Source organism: Scophthalmus maximus, chromosome 20, assembly GCF_022379125.1.
Source record: "Scophthalmus maximus strain ysfricsl-2021 chromosome 20, ASM2237912v1, whole genome shotgun sequence".
NCBI classification, from domain to species: domain Eukaryota; kingdom Metazoa; phylum Chordata; class Actinopteri; order Pleuronectiformes; family Scophthalmidae; genus Scophthalmus; species Scophthalmus maximus.
The window spans coordinates 6491612-6507243 of NC_061534.1; the positions used below are offsets into that span (position 1 = coordinate 6491612).

General features: G+C 42.6%; 1 protein-coding gene across 3 annotated transcripts in view; it reads right to left on the reverse strand.

Moving 5' to 3' along the window:
* The window catches only part of trabd2a (TraB domain containing 2A), a 64857-nt gene that overhangs the window by 35694 nt on the left and 13531 nt on the right, over positions 1–15632 (reverse strand). For all 3 annotated transcript variants that reach the window (XM_035607757.2, XM_035607755.2, XM_035607756.2), the window contains one exon: positions 14953–15513. In XM_035607757.2, coding sequence (XP_035463650.1) covers positions 14953–15513 — 561 coding nt within the window. The remainder of the gene's footprint in view (positions 1–14952; positions 15514–15632) is intronic.

Genomic DNA, 15632 nt, shown 5'->3' on the forward strand with positions numbered 1-15632 from the left:
CAGCCGGCCAGCCACTCAAGTCCGTCGGTCCCCCTACGAAACAACACGTGGGTCTTGAAAACACAGCGAGCCTCAAGGAAAACAGCCATCAATCTCCACAACTGTCTGTTGACTGAGGGAGCACTGTTAATCTCCAGGACAGCGCGAGTCAAGAACAACACTGCGCAACTGTTTCATGCCGAGAGTCAAAGCAATGCAGCTGCGAGCACTTAAGTGTGGATACGCAGCGACCATCAAGGTATTCCCATGTTGAGTGCGTGTCATCGTGTAAACAGGGGAAGAAGAGGAAATTAGATCAAGAGTGTCCACATTAATGCGAGCACGCAGCCACTGTTCTGTGTTCAGAGCATGTGTCGCCAGCACGTCCATAAACAAAAACGTGCATTCAGGTGTACATTTTGATTCTCCATTTCAAACTCTCGTCTGTTACCGCCAGGTAATAAAAACTCAATAGAGTAATCAAAAAAGAAACACACATATATATACAAACACAGACCTATGCTCAGAGGTCAGACAGTTTGACCTCTACACCTCTCCAAGTCCAAAGGTCACTAATGGACTTCCTATACTGATCAAGCCATTACTGAAATCACGTAAATACCAGTGTTAAAACTTCTCTTTTTCTTTGTTCTATAGCTAGAGAGAGAGAGTAAGAGCCAATGTTGGAAAAGACATGTCAAGAGTAAAGTTATCATATGGAAAATGTTTTTTATTGAGATAAATCTATAATTATTTAAGTGCTCTTTTTAAAAAAAAAAATCTATTGGACCCAAGAGTGCTCTTCACAACAGACTGCGGTCTCCTTTTCTCTAAATATTATTATAACTTTTTTCATAAAACAATCAACTTTCATTCTCATAATATTACAACTTTGAATAAATATTGTTTCCCCTATTAACCTAATCCTTTACAGCCCAACTTTTATACTGTTATTTTGCTTTCAATTTTGCCTGTTTTTACAGAACAATGACAATTTGGAAAGACGTAAGGACTTGAACTCCATTAATATAATTAAATTCATTTAGACAAAAACGTGTGAGTCAGCTTTTTCTATCACCTACTGTTTTTCTGAATAATTTAAGAGAGAAAAAACCCACTGCGTTCAGACTTACATGACACCAAATCTCCCACTGCACAGGACGACGGGTATAATTTTATATAAGACAAAATGTTCTCGGCGCTGGATAACAAAAACAGCGGAGAGCAGCGCCAGAAATAAGGCTCCAACTTTTGACTCGGCAGAAATCAGATAGACAGAGACAGCAGGAATCAAGAACCCACACGGCGCTATTTACGAGAGGGATCTGCGATTCCCTTAAACCACTGGCCCGCACTCAGAACCAAGGCACCTCTGGCGAAAGTGAGAGGCCACACACACACACACACACACACACACACACACACACACACACACACACACACACACACACACACACACACACACACACACACACACACACACACACACACACACACACACACACACACACACACACACACACACACACACACACACACCATCTGTGAGATTGACCTGTTCAGTCGAGTGAAAGACTGATCGATAAAGGACAGAAGGGTATTGAGAGAGAGACAAAAACGACCTTTAGAGATGGACAGTGGGAGGAAGCGTGCCTGCGGGGAAAGAAGAAAAAACGGACAAAGTGATGAACAGGCAGAGGTGGAGCGATGGAAATACAGATAGAGAGAAAGAGAGAGAGAGAGACAGAGGGAGAGAAGCGATGGTTGTTGTTGTTGTTGTGCAGACGTCCGCCTCGAACCCGCAGCCACACGACCACAGACGTCTAAACAGTCAACAAAATATGTGAAACATTCAAACATCCTAAATGTGTTGGGAGTTCAGTTTTCAGAACTGTCTCCTCGCATTCAGAGGATGGCGTGCGCGCACACACGCACACACACACACACCCACGCACACGCGCGCACACACACACACACACACACACTCCTTTTATGTGAGGTCATGACCAAAATGACAACTGTCAAAGCAACATCAATTACACAAGATATACAATGAAAATAACTCCCGACCAATTTTAGATCGGGGGGGGGGAATAGGCAGTGAGTGAGAGACGCACCGAGAGATACAGTACGGCAAACTGAATGAAACTTGGTTCCATTTCGTTCTCTGCGGTGTGACGTGCTCAGTACCACTTAACTCGTCGAATACTGGACCGCGAAAGCAATGGCGGCATTACATCACCGCGGTGTCCAAAACGATGAAAGTAACACCGAGGTTGTGAAAACCCCTCGTGTGAAGGGACAGCAGGGTGGTGAAGTGAGCTGGGAGTCCAAACAGTGGTGTTGCAGTTTGGACTCCCAGCCCCCCCCCCCCCAAACACAAACAGTCTTCACGTAGCAACCTTGAAGTGTGTGGGACTGGGTCTGGGTGGTGGGAGGAATCTGACATGCGTGTTTATGCGTGTGTCCGTCTGTCGTGTGCGGCCGCTTGCGCATATGCTTTAAGAGCATGTGTGCATATAATAGCTCACATACACCTCTGTGTGCGCTCCATTGTGTATCGTGGCTGCGAGTGCGTGTGTGCGTGTGTGTGTGTGTGTGTGTGTGTGCGCGCGCGCGTATGTAAGGCGACGTCCACATTATTCCGTTTTCATTTTTTAAAACGCATCCCTGCTGCTACGTTTACGCCTGCCGTCCACACTAAAGTTTTCAAGCGTAAATACTGTAATATACTATACTGTAAAAAATAACCACTGCTCTAACTTTTCGCTGTTTTTGCCTCTTCTGAGGACGGATATCGTTTTGGTGTTTAAAATCCCTTTGGACGTCTTCGGAAGCCTGAGTCCGAGTGACATGAGAAGAACACGCAGCAGTGGTGCACCGTCATCACTGTGATCGGGGCTGAAACTGATTTAATAACCGCTATTATTATTATGTGGCGTGTTTACAGCTTAACTAGCTTCTAGCCTTCAGGGACTGAGGTGATGGAAGTCTTCATGCCCACTTTTGTCTGTCCCGCATTTTGACATCATCAAATTGTCCGGAAATCATCAGGTGTAAACTTTTTTGTCTTCATTCTATTAACATAAGTACTGTGCACGCAAACAGTAAAGGGTAGAAAGAAAAATGTGAAAAATATGATTTCCCTCAATGGACTAAACGGAGAAGAACACGACCACACACACCGCAGGTTTATACAACATTTCTCCCTCTCTCTCCTGTACGGACTCAAAACAAGTCAGAGCAGCGGACCATCACATTTCCAGTTGTGTTCAGACCAATATCTGTCAGTCATCCAAGAAGCAACAACTATTAATCAAAATGAAATGTGTTCCCCTGAAAAGATCTTATCTAGGGGCTACGCCGGCAGGCTGTTAGAGCTGGCATCGGTCTTCACCCGTGGTTTTTTTTTTGTGTGTGTTCTTTTTCGCTGTAGGGAAGATTTGTAGACCACAAGACATGAGATCCGGCATCCGGGCCGTAGCCCATTTTGCCAAGTGGCAAATGAACTGCAAAGAGGAAACATCTCTGTTCACAGTCAAGTGAAAGAAAAAAGTTCAAACAACTTTTCCCCTACATTTGAGACACAAACTAAGGCGAAAGCTAGTACATTCAAAACAGATGCAAGAGTATTAAGAGTTACTGTGGAAGTCTGTCACTCGTTTGATTGTAAGTAACTTAAGTCCATTAAGAAATAAGCATCCCGGGTGTAGAAAACCAATCAGGGACCTGACAAGAGCTTACACTCGCCGAGCTCGGTCCCGATCAACCAATCACGGGTCAGTCTCGGCTGTCAATCATAACATTTCACCCCCTTTTATTGAATCAAATGACTAACTGACACCGAGCGGATTAGAAAAGGGAACACTAGAACATACCTCAGTGTGATGCGGAGAACCTAAAGCGGCAGAAACGACCTTTGGGGGAAATCCTCCTGCTCGCGCCGCACTGTCAACAGCATACGTGCGTGTTGAGTTCAAAGTTCTAATCCATGCGGAACATTCCTGCAGATTTGTTTTGCCTCCTCGAGGAAAAACCTCAGATTGCAGCAATTCCAATGGAATCAACGGATTTTTCCACTTTTTTTTCCTTCTTCTTTTTTTTTATTCCATTTGAAATCCTGCTGTGTCCAGGCCTACATATCCACCACTGCATTGTACTTTTTTGCATATATTTGTAGCATGTGCCGAGGATTTCGAACAACCTGCGATTATCAAGACAGCGAACGCAAACTTGACAAGTTACAGACGGGCAATGACATGAATGTCAGAGAGCAACTTTGCGGCGTCGGTTGAAAAACTTCACCCAGCTGGAAGAAATTCCTGCTGATGTTTGATGTGCTGCTGTGCTGTCATTATACTCATGGTACATGTGGAGATATGTGGGGAGATATATATATGGGATATATATATATATGTTTTTCGCTCTCGTCACCAAAAATGTGGACTGGAGCCACAAACGTATAAGTGGTTCATTTAATCAGCATCTTCTGAACCGAATGATTTGAAATCACCCTTCTTTTCATGATGAACATAACATCAATTTTGTGATATCTTTTTTTTTTTTTTAAATGAGTTGATTTCAATCGCTCTCATTTTTGCAGTCCCGATTAACAAAAATCAATTCATTCCCAAATTGCGGAGTAGCTGCTGCACAAAACCTTTCCACGAGTTCCAGGTGACACCACTCATTCTCACTGTTGGAGTTTGTGGGTAGCTTTGGCCTCGTGCTGCTCGGCCGACGTCCAGCCAGGTTTGGCTCGTGTCTACAGGCGGTGGAGATGCTGGATTTAATCCAGACCATCACACAAACCTGGCTAGCACAGAGAAAAAAGCCTAAGCCAGCGGGAGCGATTTATAAGACTTAATGTCAAATTGTGGGAGGTTAATGCTCATTTGAAAGCTTAAGTCCTACTTTAGATGCATTCTTGACTTTAATGTCTTGTAATTTTGGGCTTCTTTTGATGATAATTACTGTGTATAAAACGGTAGTGTCCTCAAATACATGTTCAACACAGTGCAGCAGATATAGGTTTCTTTCTTTCAAGTATTGCTTAAATGTGAAACTACAGCTGTGTTGGCTACAAGAGTGTGATTTTCTATTTTTAGGAATTAAAACTTGATTGTACCTAGGCTACGTAAAATATGCTCAAATACTCAGAAGTCTCAGTCGTCTGTTTCGTTAGACTTTGAACAAAGGCATTAGGCTTTTCACTATACTGACATGTATCTGCATGCAAAGAGTTCCAATAATCCCTTCTTATCTGATCTATCAGTGCTATCATGTCAACTATCACCTTTTTTTTCCCTCTTAGCACGTGGCCACCAAGTTTCTTTTCACACATAGACAACACTTTACTTATCATTGTTTTAGCGCAATGAAGTCTAAATCGCAAAGAACGAACATTACAACCAAATCCGCAGTTTAAGGGAAAGACAAGTGCCGTAAATCAAAGTGTTTTAAAGGTGCCCTTTACATTTAATTCAATATGGCAATATGGTAATTGAGCACTAATGCTGCCAAGTGTTGTGCTGTCAATTTACTGCACCAGTTCATGGCTCCTCATTGGCAAAACTAATTATTATTAGCATTATTTAAAAAGTGCCAATTAAATACCTAAGATGGTGAGGCATTAATGTCCAACACTGATATACATTCTTAATTCTGTATCATTTAACGGGAAAGGAATAATGGGATAAGATGTCTCGCTGCAGTCTGAATTTCACATCAACTCTCTCTGCGTTTAGTTGTTAAAACAATGAACCGCCCACACAAAGTGGTTTATGAGTGTTTTCAATGGAGATTCAACAGAAATCTGCCAAACTGCATAACAAACTACAGTTGTTTTTCATAACTGCTATTTCCTATAAAATTGTACTAACCCTGCAAATTCAAGCTTTTCATTTCTTTCTTCTTTCTACACAAGAAGAAATTGAATTACGGTCTCGCCCCCAAACGGTGTGCATGACATTCCTTAATTTATTGTATCACTCGCATGCTAATTACGTGCTGATTGGTCGTAGCTTAGTAATAGCGACGACCTGGCCTGCAAAAATCTTAATTTACACAACAATAGGGAGAATGATGGGCACCAAGCAAATTTAAATTGGTATTATAATTACTCTAATTGCTTTTATGTCTAACTGACATTAGCTTTAAAGAATGGGAAGGCCGCTTTTAAGTAAGTGTTAAGTACATTTGTTGGTGCTGTGCTTTTCTTACTTAAACGAAGGGGGCGGCACACTGCGAGACAGCAGAATCACCAATGTGTTCTCACCATGTTGGAACAGTGGAGGGAAAACTGCCCTGCTGAAATAAACAGTGTTGGAGAGGTTTGTTATTTCATCTGGAATTACAGTCCGGGTTATTGTCACTTGTCTCATTTGAGTTATTTTACATTAATCCTCGGAGAATATCATTGATTAATTGATTGTAATAAACTGTGTTCAACTTGTCTGTGACCTTGGAACCAGTTCGCCAAGTACAGCATGACAGTGAGTTCAGAGTCAATGTATTTTTACACATTTATATACTTAAACAACAATCCACAGAGGATGTAACTAGAGCTCTAGCGATATTTCGGGTGGCTGATAAAAAACAGGTGAGTCATGAGCCTTTTACAGATTATCACTATCAACGTTTAAGTTTGCCATTGTGCCCCGATATGAAAACTTTTATTTTACAGAATATACAATGCAAGAAAGATGTTTATTTTACACAAAAACATGTATGTTTATTTTCTGAAATCCATGTGCTACATATTTGGTTGTATCTGTGTTTTTCTTTTTATTCATTGTTATTTACAATCAGCTAATTTCTTTAAGTGTATTATGACGACATCTAAGGAACCACTACCATATTTAGAAAAAATATATATATATAAATTCGCAGATATATGGGTATCGCAAATGTTTAATTATACATGTCATGATTGAAAATCTGCACTTATGTTAAAAAAATATAAAGATGAGTGACCTGTGCCATGACGGATAAAACGTATTTTCTCTGGTCTACTCAAGTATAATAATAAAATATTGAGTTAAACAGGATTGTGTCCAGATCCATTGAGGACATCTTACTGAACTGTGAAGATGTCAAAGCCAGCAAAATGATTGTAACAATACATAACGGGCCATACGGATTATTTTCAAGTATCAAACATGAGTACAGAGCGATGATCGTGGCACAAGGCTCCTCAGCCTGCACAAGTTTTCATGGCCTGGTGTTAAGCCGGGGAGACAAGCTATTAAATCCCTATTTGAGCTGCAGAAGCCTGCGTTACACAACCAGGAAAAGCCTGCGGCAGTCTCCACAGGTCAGACTCTCCTCCACTGGAGTGCATTACTGTATATACTTTCAAGGATCTAAGCCCTTTTTCTTGGCACACGGTTGGCACCAGCTCCATCTGATCCGCTTTCAGTCAAATATACCTCGTACAAATGGGTGGATTTACAAAGGAATGGGGCATTTCATTTTACCTAGATATGACGGCGGCAAAGAGAGTGGGTGTTTGCACGCGGTCGTATGAAAAGTGCTTGAAGCTGTTCGTAGTATTTTAAGAAGTCAAAAAGAAATTGCACACATACAAATATAGGAAGCAGACAACACTGAATGAACTCAAAACACTCTCAGCTACTATGTTTGACATGAAGTTTGAAGGGATGAAGTGGTAAAATGTGTCATTTCAAACCATGGTCACTTGTTTTGGGGATCATCAAATCATCAAATTCATATTTACTTCATCATCAGTAACTAGAAAAGCTAAATGTATCTTCCATCTTCCTGTTTGGTTTGTGACTGATCATCCACCTCTCAGCTTGTTGCTGAGAATCAAAGTACGGCCGGTTGAATTCATCTCATCATCAATACAACACTGTCACCGATGCAGCAAACAACTCAGAGCATTCACCTCCAGAGCTTCTCTGTTCGGGAGCTCTTCTTTACATCTACTTGTTGACAGATTTCACGCTTCAACTTCTGTCTATAAAGCTCTCGGGGAAATGGGGTTTTGAAAGTGGGAGGAGCCCAGCGTCTCCGTCTCTGGTGTCATGTAACTACACAGATGGACAGATAGTGTCGCAGGAAATGCCAGACATCTAATATGGGACTGTTTGGTCAACAGTGGGGAGGAAATCAAGCACCGCGGCGCGACATGAAACCGGGGGACGCTGTGAAGCTGTGAAGACATGTTGGAAACTCAATTCACGGAGCTGTACACGCACACACGCATACAGACACCGATTCATTTGATAACATGAGCTCTTGCAACCACGCAAGTAATACACACTGGAAAAATACACCCAAGGAAGTATTTCAGCAGGCAACGTAGAGTGAAATTACAAATTTCTGACTAAAATCAAATCGGAGATCAACAACTTATGAATGAAATTATATAAATCACTTGTGATCGCTTCATCACTTCATGTGAATGAAGATAAATATGCTCAACAGGTGCATTCATATTGCGTTCAAGCTCATGTCATGATATTTCCCTTAAATCTATCTTTCTGCACAAACCTCTACTTTTTTCTGGTTTTTAAGAAATTAAAGAGTTTCCTGTTAATATCTCACACGGTGACATTTACTTGGAATAACTGCTCCGTCATTTATTTTAAAATGTCCACATGATTCATCACTTGTCTAAATAACAAATGAATATTCCCAAAGCTGGGACAATCATCTGGCAGAGCATTAAAGCTGTAATGAGCTTAATAAATCTGAGTACAGGTTATGATTTATTGCTGTTCTCTTTTTTTTTTTTCCTTTCTTTTTTTTGGCTGTGTCTACCCATGTGAATACACATATACATTTCATCACTGCAGGCCATTCTGCTCTGATGATCATTGGATCATTGAATCAATGGACCGGATAGTTATGGTTCCTTCCACTGGGACAAATGAGATATAATCAGATTGGCTGCCTTTGTGTTGCTGTGTATCACTGTCATCACGCCAGCATATGTTCTCTCTCACACACACACACACACACACACACACACACACACACACACACACACACACACACACACACACACACACACACACACACACACACACACACACACACACACACACACACACACACACACACACACACACACACACACACACACACACACACACACACACACACACACTCACTCACTCGCGCACGCGCGCACGCGCGCAGCAACCAAAACTTGAAGTAAATTTTTTTTTTAAATGCACTTACTCGCTTCTGTGTCAAGAATTACATAAAAAAGTTTGATGTCGCCCTTGATCCATAAAAAAGGTATAATAATGTCAATATGTGGTTTTAGGTGGGGTCATGTGTTAGACTGTCTAGTGACTATCTGAGGTCACCCAGCAAAGTAAAAGTCCCTCACATGAACTCATACATATTGTCAGTTTTAAAGTTTTTCACTTTGTGGTGATTTTGTACAGATGAATAAATGGATTCAATTTAGATTATTGCACAAATGAGATGGCAAAAATGTACATTCATGGTGTTTAAAGATGCTCGTCTACTAACAATTTCCGCCTGTTTTCTAGTCTTTGTGCTAAGCTAAGTGGTTTTCTTTGTCTTCTCCTTGTCCAGTTTTGGTTACTTTATCTGTTTGCACAATGGTTTAATCGCACATTACCCAGACTTTGTACTAGGGAGCCGGCAGGGTAAGAATCACATGATGGCTGGTTGAACCCTGACTTTCCAAAAATGCTGAACTATTCCTTTAAGAACTGACCCACCACAAAAGCACATTTTTCTCACGCAGACGCACATCCATATGTCCGCATCATCGTTGTCATTTGGCCATCTGATCTCATTTCTGAGGGGTTTTGGGAGTTTTTTCCCTCTGCGGGCGAGCTCTGGGAATCAGTTTCGCCCCAAAGCGCTGCCCATGCCGGGCTGGAAAATAAGGACAGCCATTGTACTGTCTGCATCGCGTAGCTTCAATTTGAGAGAATTTACTAAACCAACACACTTAGCAACCATTACCATCATGACAACGCAGGGTGTGGGAGTTTTGAGATGCTCACACTCTGCGACAGCGTCTGTCCTGTCCAATGAGTTCTAGAACAGAGTGAGACGCCTGTTCGCATGTGACCTCTCAGATCTGAATCATGGAAGCAGACATTTTCCCACAAGATCTGCCGATTTGAAAACAAACAATTTTTTGCGGTAATTGAGAACAGATCTCACTCCATGTGTGCAAAGAATATTTCTTGACCCAGGGGTCAGGACGATCTGTTGAAAGAAAAAAGGAAAAAAAAAAACGTAACCGAACCCCTCCGATGCCAAATCCTACAGGTGCTATGTAAGGAGATGTAAGCCGGACATAGAGCTTTTGGATATGAGCCGGATATGTTTGTTATAGCCATGGAGGAGCATTTTTCTGAAATTGGGTATGGAAATGTCTAAATTACAGACAGACAGGAAGATATGATAATTGGGTTAAAAATCACCAGTGCTCTTGAGCCTGAGTCATGCTTAGTTACACATCGGGCAGAAGTTACGTTTGGTTTTGATTAGTGAAATAACTTCCTCATATTTTAATGCTTCTCCTCGGGACATGAAAAGCGAAAAGAGGGATGAGAAGTGTAACTGCAACAGGAACTGAAGTGTCTCATCAAAGGAGGAAACAAACTGTATTTTGGGGCTGACCACTTTGCATTGCTTTCAGGTTGCAAAAGTAGCTTTTGCTTTGGATTTCACTGGACCTTGTTCTCGCGAAACCCTGCGGGTCCAGAGCCCCGAAGCCCGTCAGTTCAAGTGAAAGGAAAATACCACAACTGAAGTTACAAGGTTGTCAAACACAGGTAACGTCATGGCACCTTTTAATGGAGGCCGAGTCACGCCTTCCTCCCGTAATGGCTCCTCTACTGATCTCCGTCTCCATCTCCTCGTTCCAGTCCGTCCTGGTCATGAATGAACCAAATGGGCTTCAAAAATTCCTGCCCTGTTCTCATAGACGTACACTGAGACCCGCATTCATCACCTCTCCATGCACCATTACTCCCAGTGATGGCAGGAAAGAAACAACACTTTCATTAGCAGGTCCGCTCCACTGAGGTGTGGAATGTCCCATGGGTTTTCAACAACAGTGACAGAGAAAGCCGGCCTTCATGCGGCCATTGTTGTCCTCAACAAGCTCACTTAGTGTAATGGGCAAGGCTGAGCCTGCTCTTCAAAAGACGAGGGGCACCGTGCAAGAATAAGAGCAGTCATGCTTAGCCAGATTAGAGATCAGAGTGAAGAAAGTATAATTCATTGTGGTTTGAAAATAATGATCTCAAATGGCTTCATTTATAGTGGGAGGCAAACTCAAACGCGTACACGTCGCTTGTGAGGAAAAAGCATATTTTAAATACTCAAATTTGGCAATTCTATACAGCCATACAAAGCCAAGTAACAGCATTTTTGTGGCATTTTCCCATTTTTAATAATTTGTCAGGAGAAAGTGACAGTCAACACTACGACAGAGAGAAACTCTTTCACTCTCAACAAGGCCTAGTCTATGGCTGCACCGTGGTCAATGTCCACAATTGAGGACGTAGTTGACAACTGTGGAGCCCCAATGCGTGAGTTAACACATATGCATTGTATTTACATTCTGCCTAGTGTCATCCCTTTATCTGATTCATTTTGACAGAGCAACGGGCGATGGCGTTACCTCCGTCAGTCGTGCAGCACTCAGCCGACAGATGGTGCCAACTCAACACACTCATGGACATTTGGGGACGTAGCGATGGACCATGGCTGACGAAGAAGCTGATGAAGCGGTGACAACTGATGCAACAATCCACTTTTGTATTATAACTGCATATCGACATCTGAACTATAGAAAGGACGCGAACAAAGTAGGACGTCAACGTGTATCGGGCCGGAACAACACACCGACATATGTGTCGATTTTGAATGGAATGCGTCGCACTGTTTACATTCCTCCTGCTCCTGGGGAGGCTAAAGATGGCACTTTACTCCAAAAGCCCATCCCAAATTTTAAACGTTTGGGAATTATTAAAACTGAAAGAAACCAAAATGGTGCTTTGCAGGCTGTGTGACACTGAAATGATGTGACACACCGGCGCAACTGCCTCGCACCAGTATCTCAAAAGCAAACACCCTGGGGCTCGCTGACCCCACAACAAGACAGCCTAGTTATCATTCGGACTCTTACAGTGAGTTGTGTCTGTTTGTTGGTTGGTAGCCAGTGTCTGGGAGTCATCTAAATATTCTGTGTGGCCCTGAAATCTTTTTTTTTTTTTTGTTGGGCGGGATTTGATGTTGTACTCGTGGACATTTGCGTTACTGATAGATGCCTTTTAATGCTTAGCACTTCATTTGTTATGTTGGGATTTTCTATGTAAAATAAGTATTTTTATGACACAATAGTTAAATAGCGGGTTGAAAGATTAATGGTATCATTTGTTATGGTCCGTTTTGGTTGTTATCTATTGGTAAGTTAACCAAAAGTATTCAACAGTTTCAGGCTGGAATGGGCATTTCCTCCAAAACAAAGAAATGCGTACAGATTTTTTTTTTTTTCACTACTTCAACACCAATATTTTATTTTCTGTTTCGCTCCCACTTCCCTTTACGCCCCGTTTCGTGCCAAATACAAATTGCCAGTGAAAACATTACAGAGACTATTACAGACCACGAATGCTGTTCTCTCGTTGTAGCCTGATTAAACGGCACCTTCAGTCAAGAATGGCGACCGAGGCGGCAGCATTGTTTCACCGCGCGGGTATCTCACTCATCACGCTCTATCTGGACATCTTACGGTCGAGTTGAGCTAAAAAATAGAATTTATAAATGGAGTTGCCCTTTTCAACTACCAGGCAAAACTGTGAGTGAAGAAAAGAACGGTATTAAATGGGCTGCTCCCAGCCAGCGGGGTTATGGGCGTCCATCAAGCAGCTGCTGATTAGATTGAAACTGAGTGTGGAAGTTATGAAGTGCCAAGCTGTGTGCTTGTTGGTGCCGTGTCAGGGGTAGAGGTTGTTTCTGGGACACGAGGATTCATCAACGCTTTGTGGACCCGGTACAATGAAAGCCGAGACGACGGGAGTTATTTTTTTTGGTCTTTATAGCCCTGTTGACGAACCCGGTTTGAGCCACCCACTTTATTTGGCTGATATCCATCACAACAAAGTCCCATGTCTATGTGACCAAATAAAATGTGGAGAAAAAAAAACAACCCATTGAGACCGTTTCGAAAACGATTCTTCATGATCAGCCACCTCTTTGAGATGAATAAACTACATGGTAAAGGTTTGTGAGATTCAAAATAAGAGGGACACACGCTGCATTGTAGCACAAGAGTGACGTTGCTCAGAAAAGGGGCCAGTGATGTTGTTGTTATAGTGATGATGACAGTCACATCCGAACTACAAACTGATTTTAAACAACACAGTCCACAATGGCACAAAGTATAAGATAATGAAGAAAAAAAAGAAACTTGTCAAGGAACTTGACTATTTTAACTAAGTCACAGAAAAAAAATCTGCACGCGATTGTTAATTTTTTTACCCTCACTCCTCGTGTTTATCAAGAAATAGACACCACCATGAAAATTGAGCTACGTTTAACTGCCTATGCCTATAGAAGAAAACGTGTCATTTTAAATTGGACAGATTATACATATATGATGTTTTACGATCGCCGCCATCCCCCCGTTCTTCCTCTACAACTCAGGACGGGGCTAATAAAAGTGCTGCTGGGTGGTTTAGGCACAGACTCTGAGTCTGGGAGGCCAACAAGGCCTCGCTTTAAAATAACAATATTTTAAGCTTCTGGGTGTTAGAGTAAATGGTCATATGTAATCCCCTTAGCCCCCCGACCAACATTAGCAGAAATTCCTCGATAATACGCAACATGATTTCACAGTGGCTGCTGCCTTTGAGAGATGTTTGTAATGCTGAAGAGGTCACGGGGGGCACAGACGGACAGACAGGCAGGCAGACAGGGGGACTTAAGTGTGTTGCTTTGAGGAACAAGGTTCCCCTTTTTTTTTTTCCTGGCGATTTCAGACCTGAGTCATTAGGATCCATTTTTCGTTAATAACGAAGGACGTGCTGGAGCACGGCTGAGTGTTTGTACAGCTGATTAACAGCACACCGTTCTCCGTTCGACTGAGCTATGGGAAAAAGAGAAAACGACATGCAACTACTGTCCCAAAAAAAAAAAGAGATAATTTGAATTACACATCTGGTCTTTGTCATTTTTAATACATTACAATTCTTACTTAGTAGTTGGGTTTATTGAAAAAAAAAAAAAGTCTGAGGGGCAAACCCACCAGCTGCGCCACGTAGCAGTGCATCCTTTGACGTAGTGGGTGTGTCATTCAGACGTGTGTCATTCAGACGTGGTGCAAAATGTGTCAATCAATGGAATCAATGCACCAATCAATTATTTTTTTCCCCCCGTTCTGATGCTACTTTACAAACTGCCATAACCAGCAACCAATCTGAAGAGTTTTAAACAAAACAGCGATGTATGGTACAATGCATACAATATTTTGACGGTGACTGTGTGGTGTCAAAGTCACGACAAAATGTCTTTCCCCCAACTTTAATCTAACCAGTTGACTTGGCCACACCTAAGCATAACCCCTTGAGAGAACAGTCTTCAACACAAGAAACCAATAGCTCCGAGTCTTATGAGGGGCATCATCCGCTGCCAGTGCCTAAGTCTCCATTAACCAGAGAAAGGGTAATTTTCATTATATCATGTAATATTAAAGTGATGTTTTGCTAAAATCTCTTTGTGCACCATAAACATCCACAGCAAATTTCAAGAAAAGAAAGCCATAACCTTTCAAGCATTAGACGTATGGACAGAATCACGAACTCCTGACTTCTTATGTCATTGCAACACTGATATCTTAATGTGAGGTCACGCAGAAACACGCAGGCAATCGCAAACATCGCTAAGAGTGTGGTACAGAGCAACAGGGAAACCAAGCACCATGCGGCAGAGTTTCAAACTCACCTGGGAGAAGTTGAGCCCGTTGAGCGGATGACACTGCTCCTCCACCTTCTCGACGGCGCCCGTCCTCTTCCTCATCCTCTCCGCCTCCTGGGCCAGGTAGAGGTCCAGCACCGGCACCCCTCGCGTCTTGATGTCCGCTTCGGTCAGCGAGTTCACCATCAGCATCACCCAAACTGGCCGCTTCCTCTCCCAGTTCCCGGCGATGGCGTTGAAGAGGTAGTCTGCGTACAGTCCCTTGCCCCTCTGATCGGGCGTCATCCACGAGGGCATCATGAGTTTCACGTACTCAAGGTGTCTTTTGAGTCTCCGATAGATGTCCCGGGGGAGGACGTCCTGCAGGTTCTCCCCCTGGGGGAGCAGCTGACAGCTGGTCAGCGCTGAGATGGTGTAAGGGTCCGTCAGGTCCAGCTCAAAGTAGACGATGTTGCTCTCCTGGAAGGCCAGCTTGGAGTTCTCGGGGATGAAGTCCCAAACGCGCGTGTACGGAACGTGGATTGTACCATAGAAATATGAGGGAGGGTCCCGTTTGATTGTCCACAGGAAGGAGTTTAGGTCGGTTTGCTGGAGGATGAGATAGAAAAAATATTTAGCAATTATTTCATTACAAATCAATCAAGTCTTGTTCTTACTAATCGATAAATGGCTTCATAGACGTCAGAAGATGATGAAACGTTTACAAA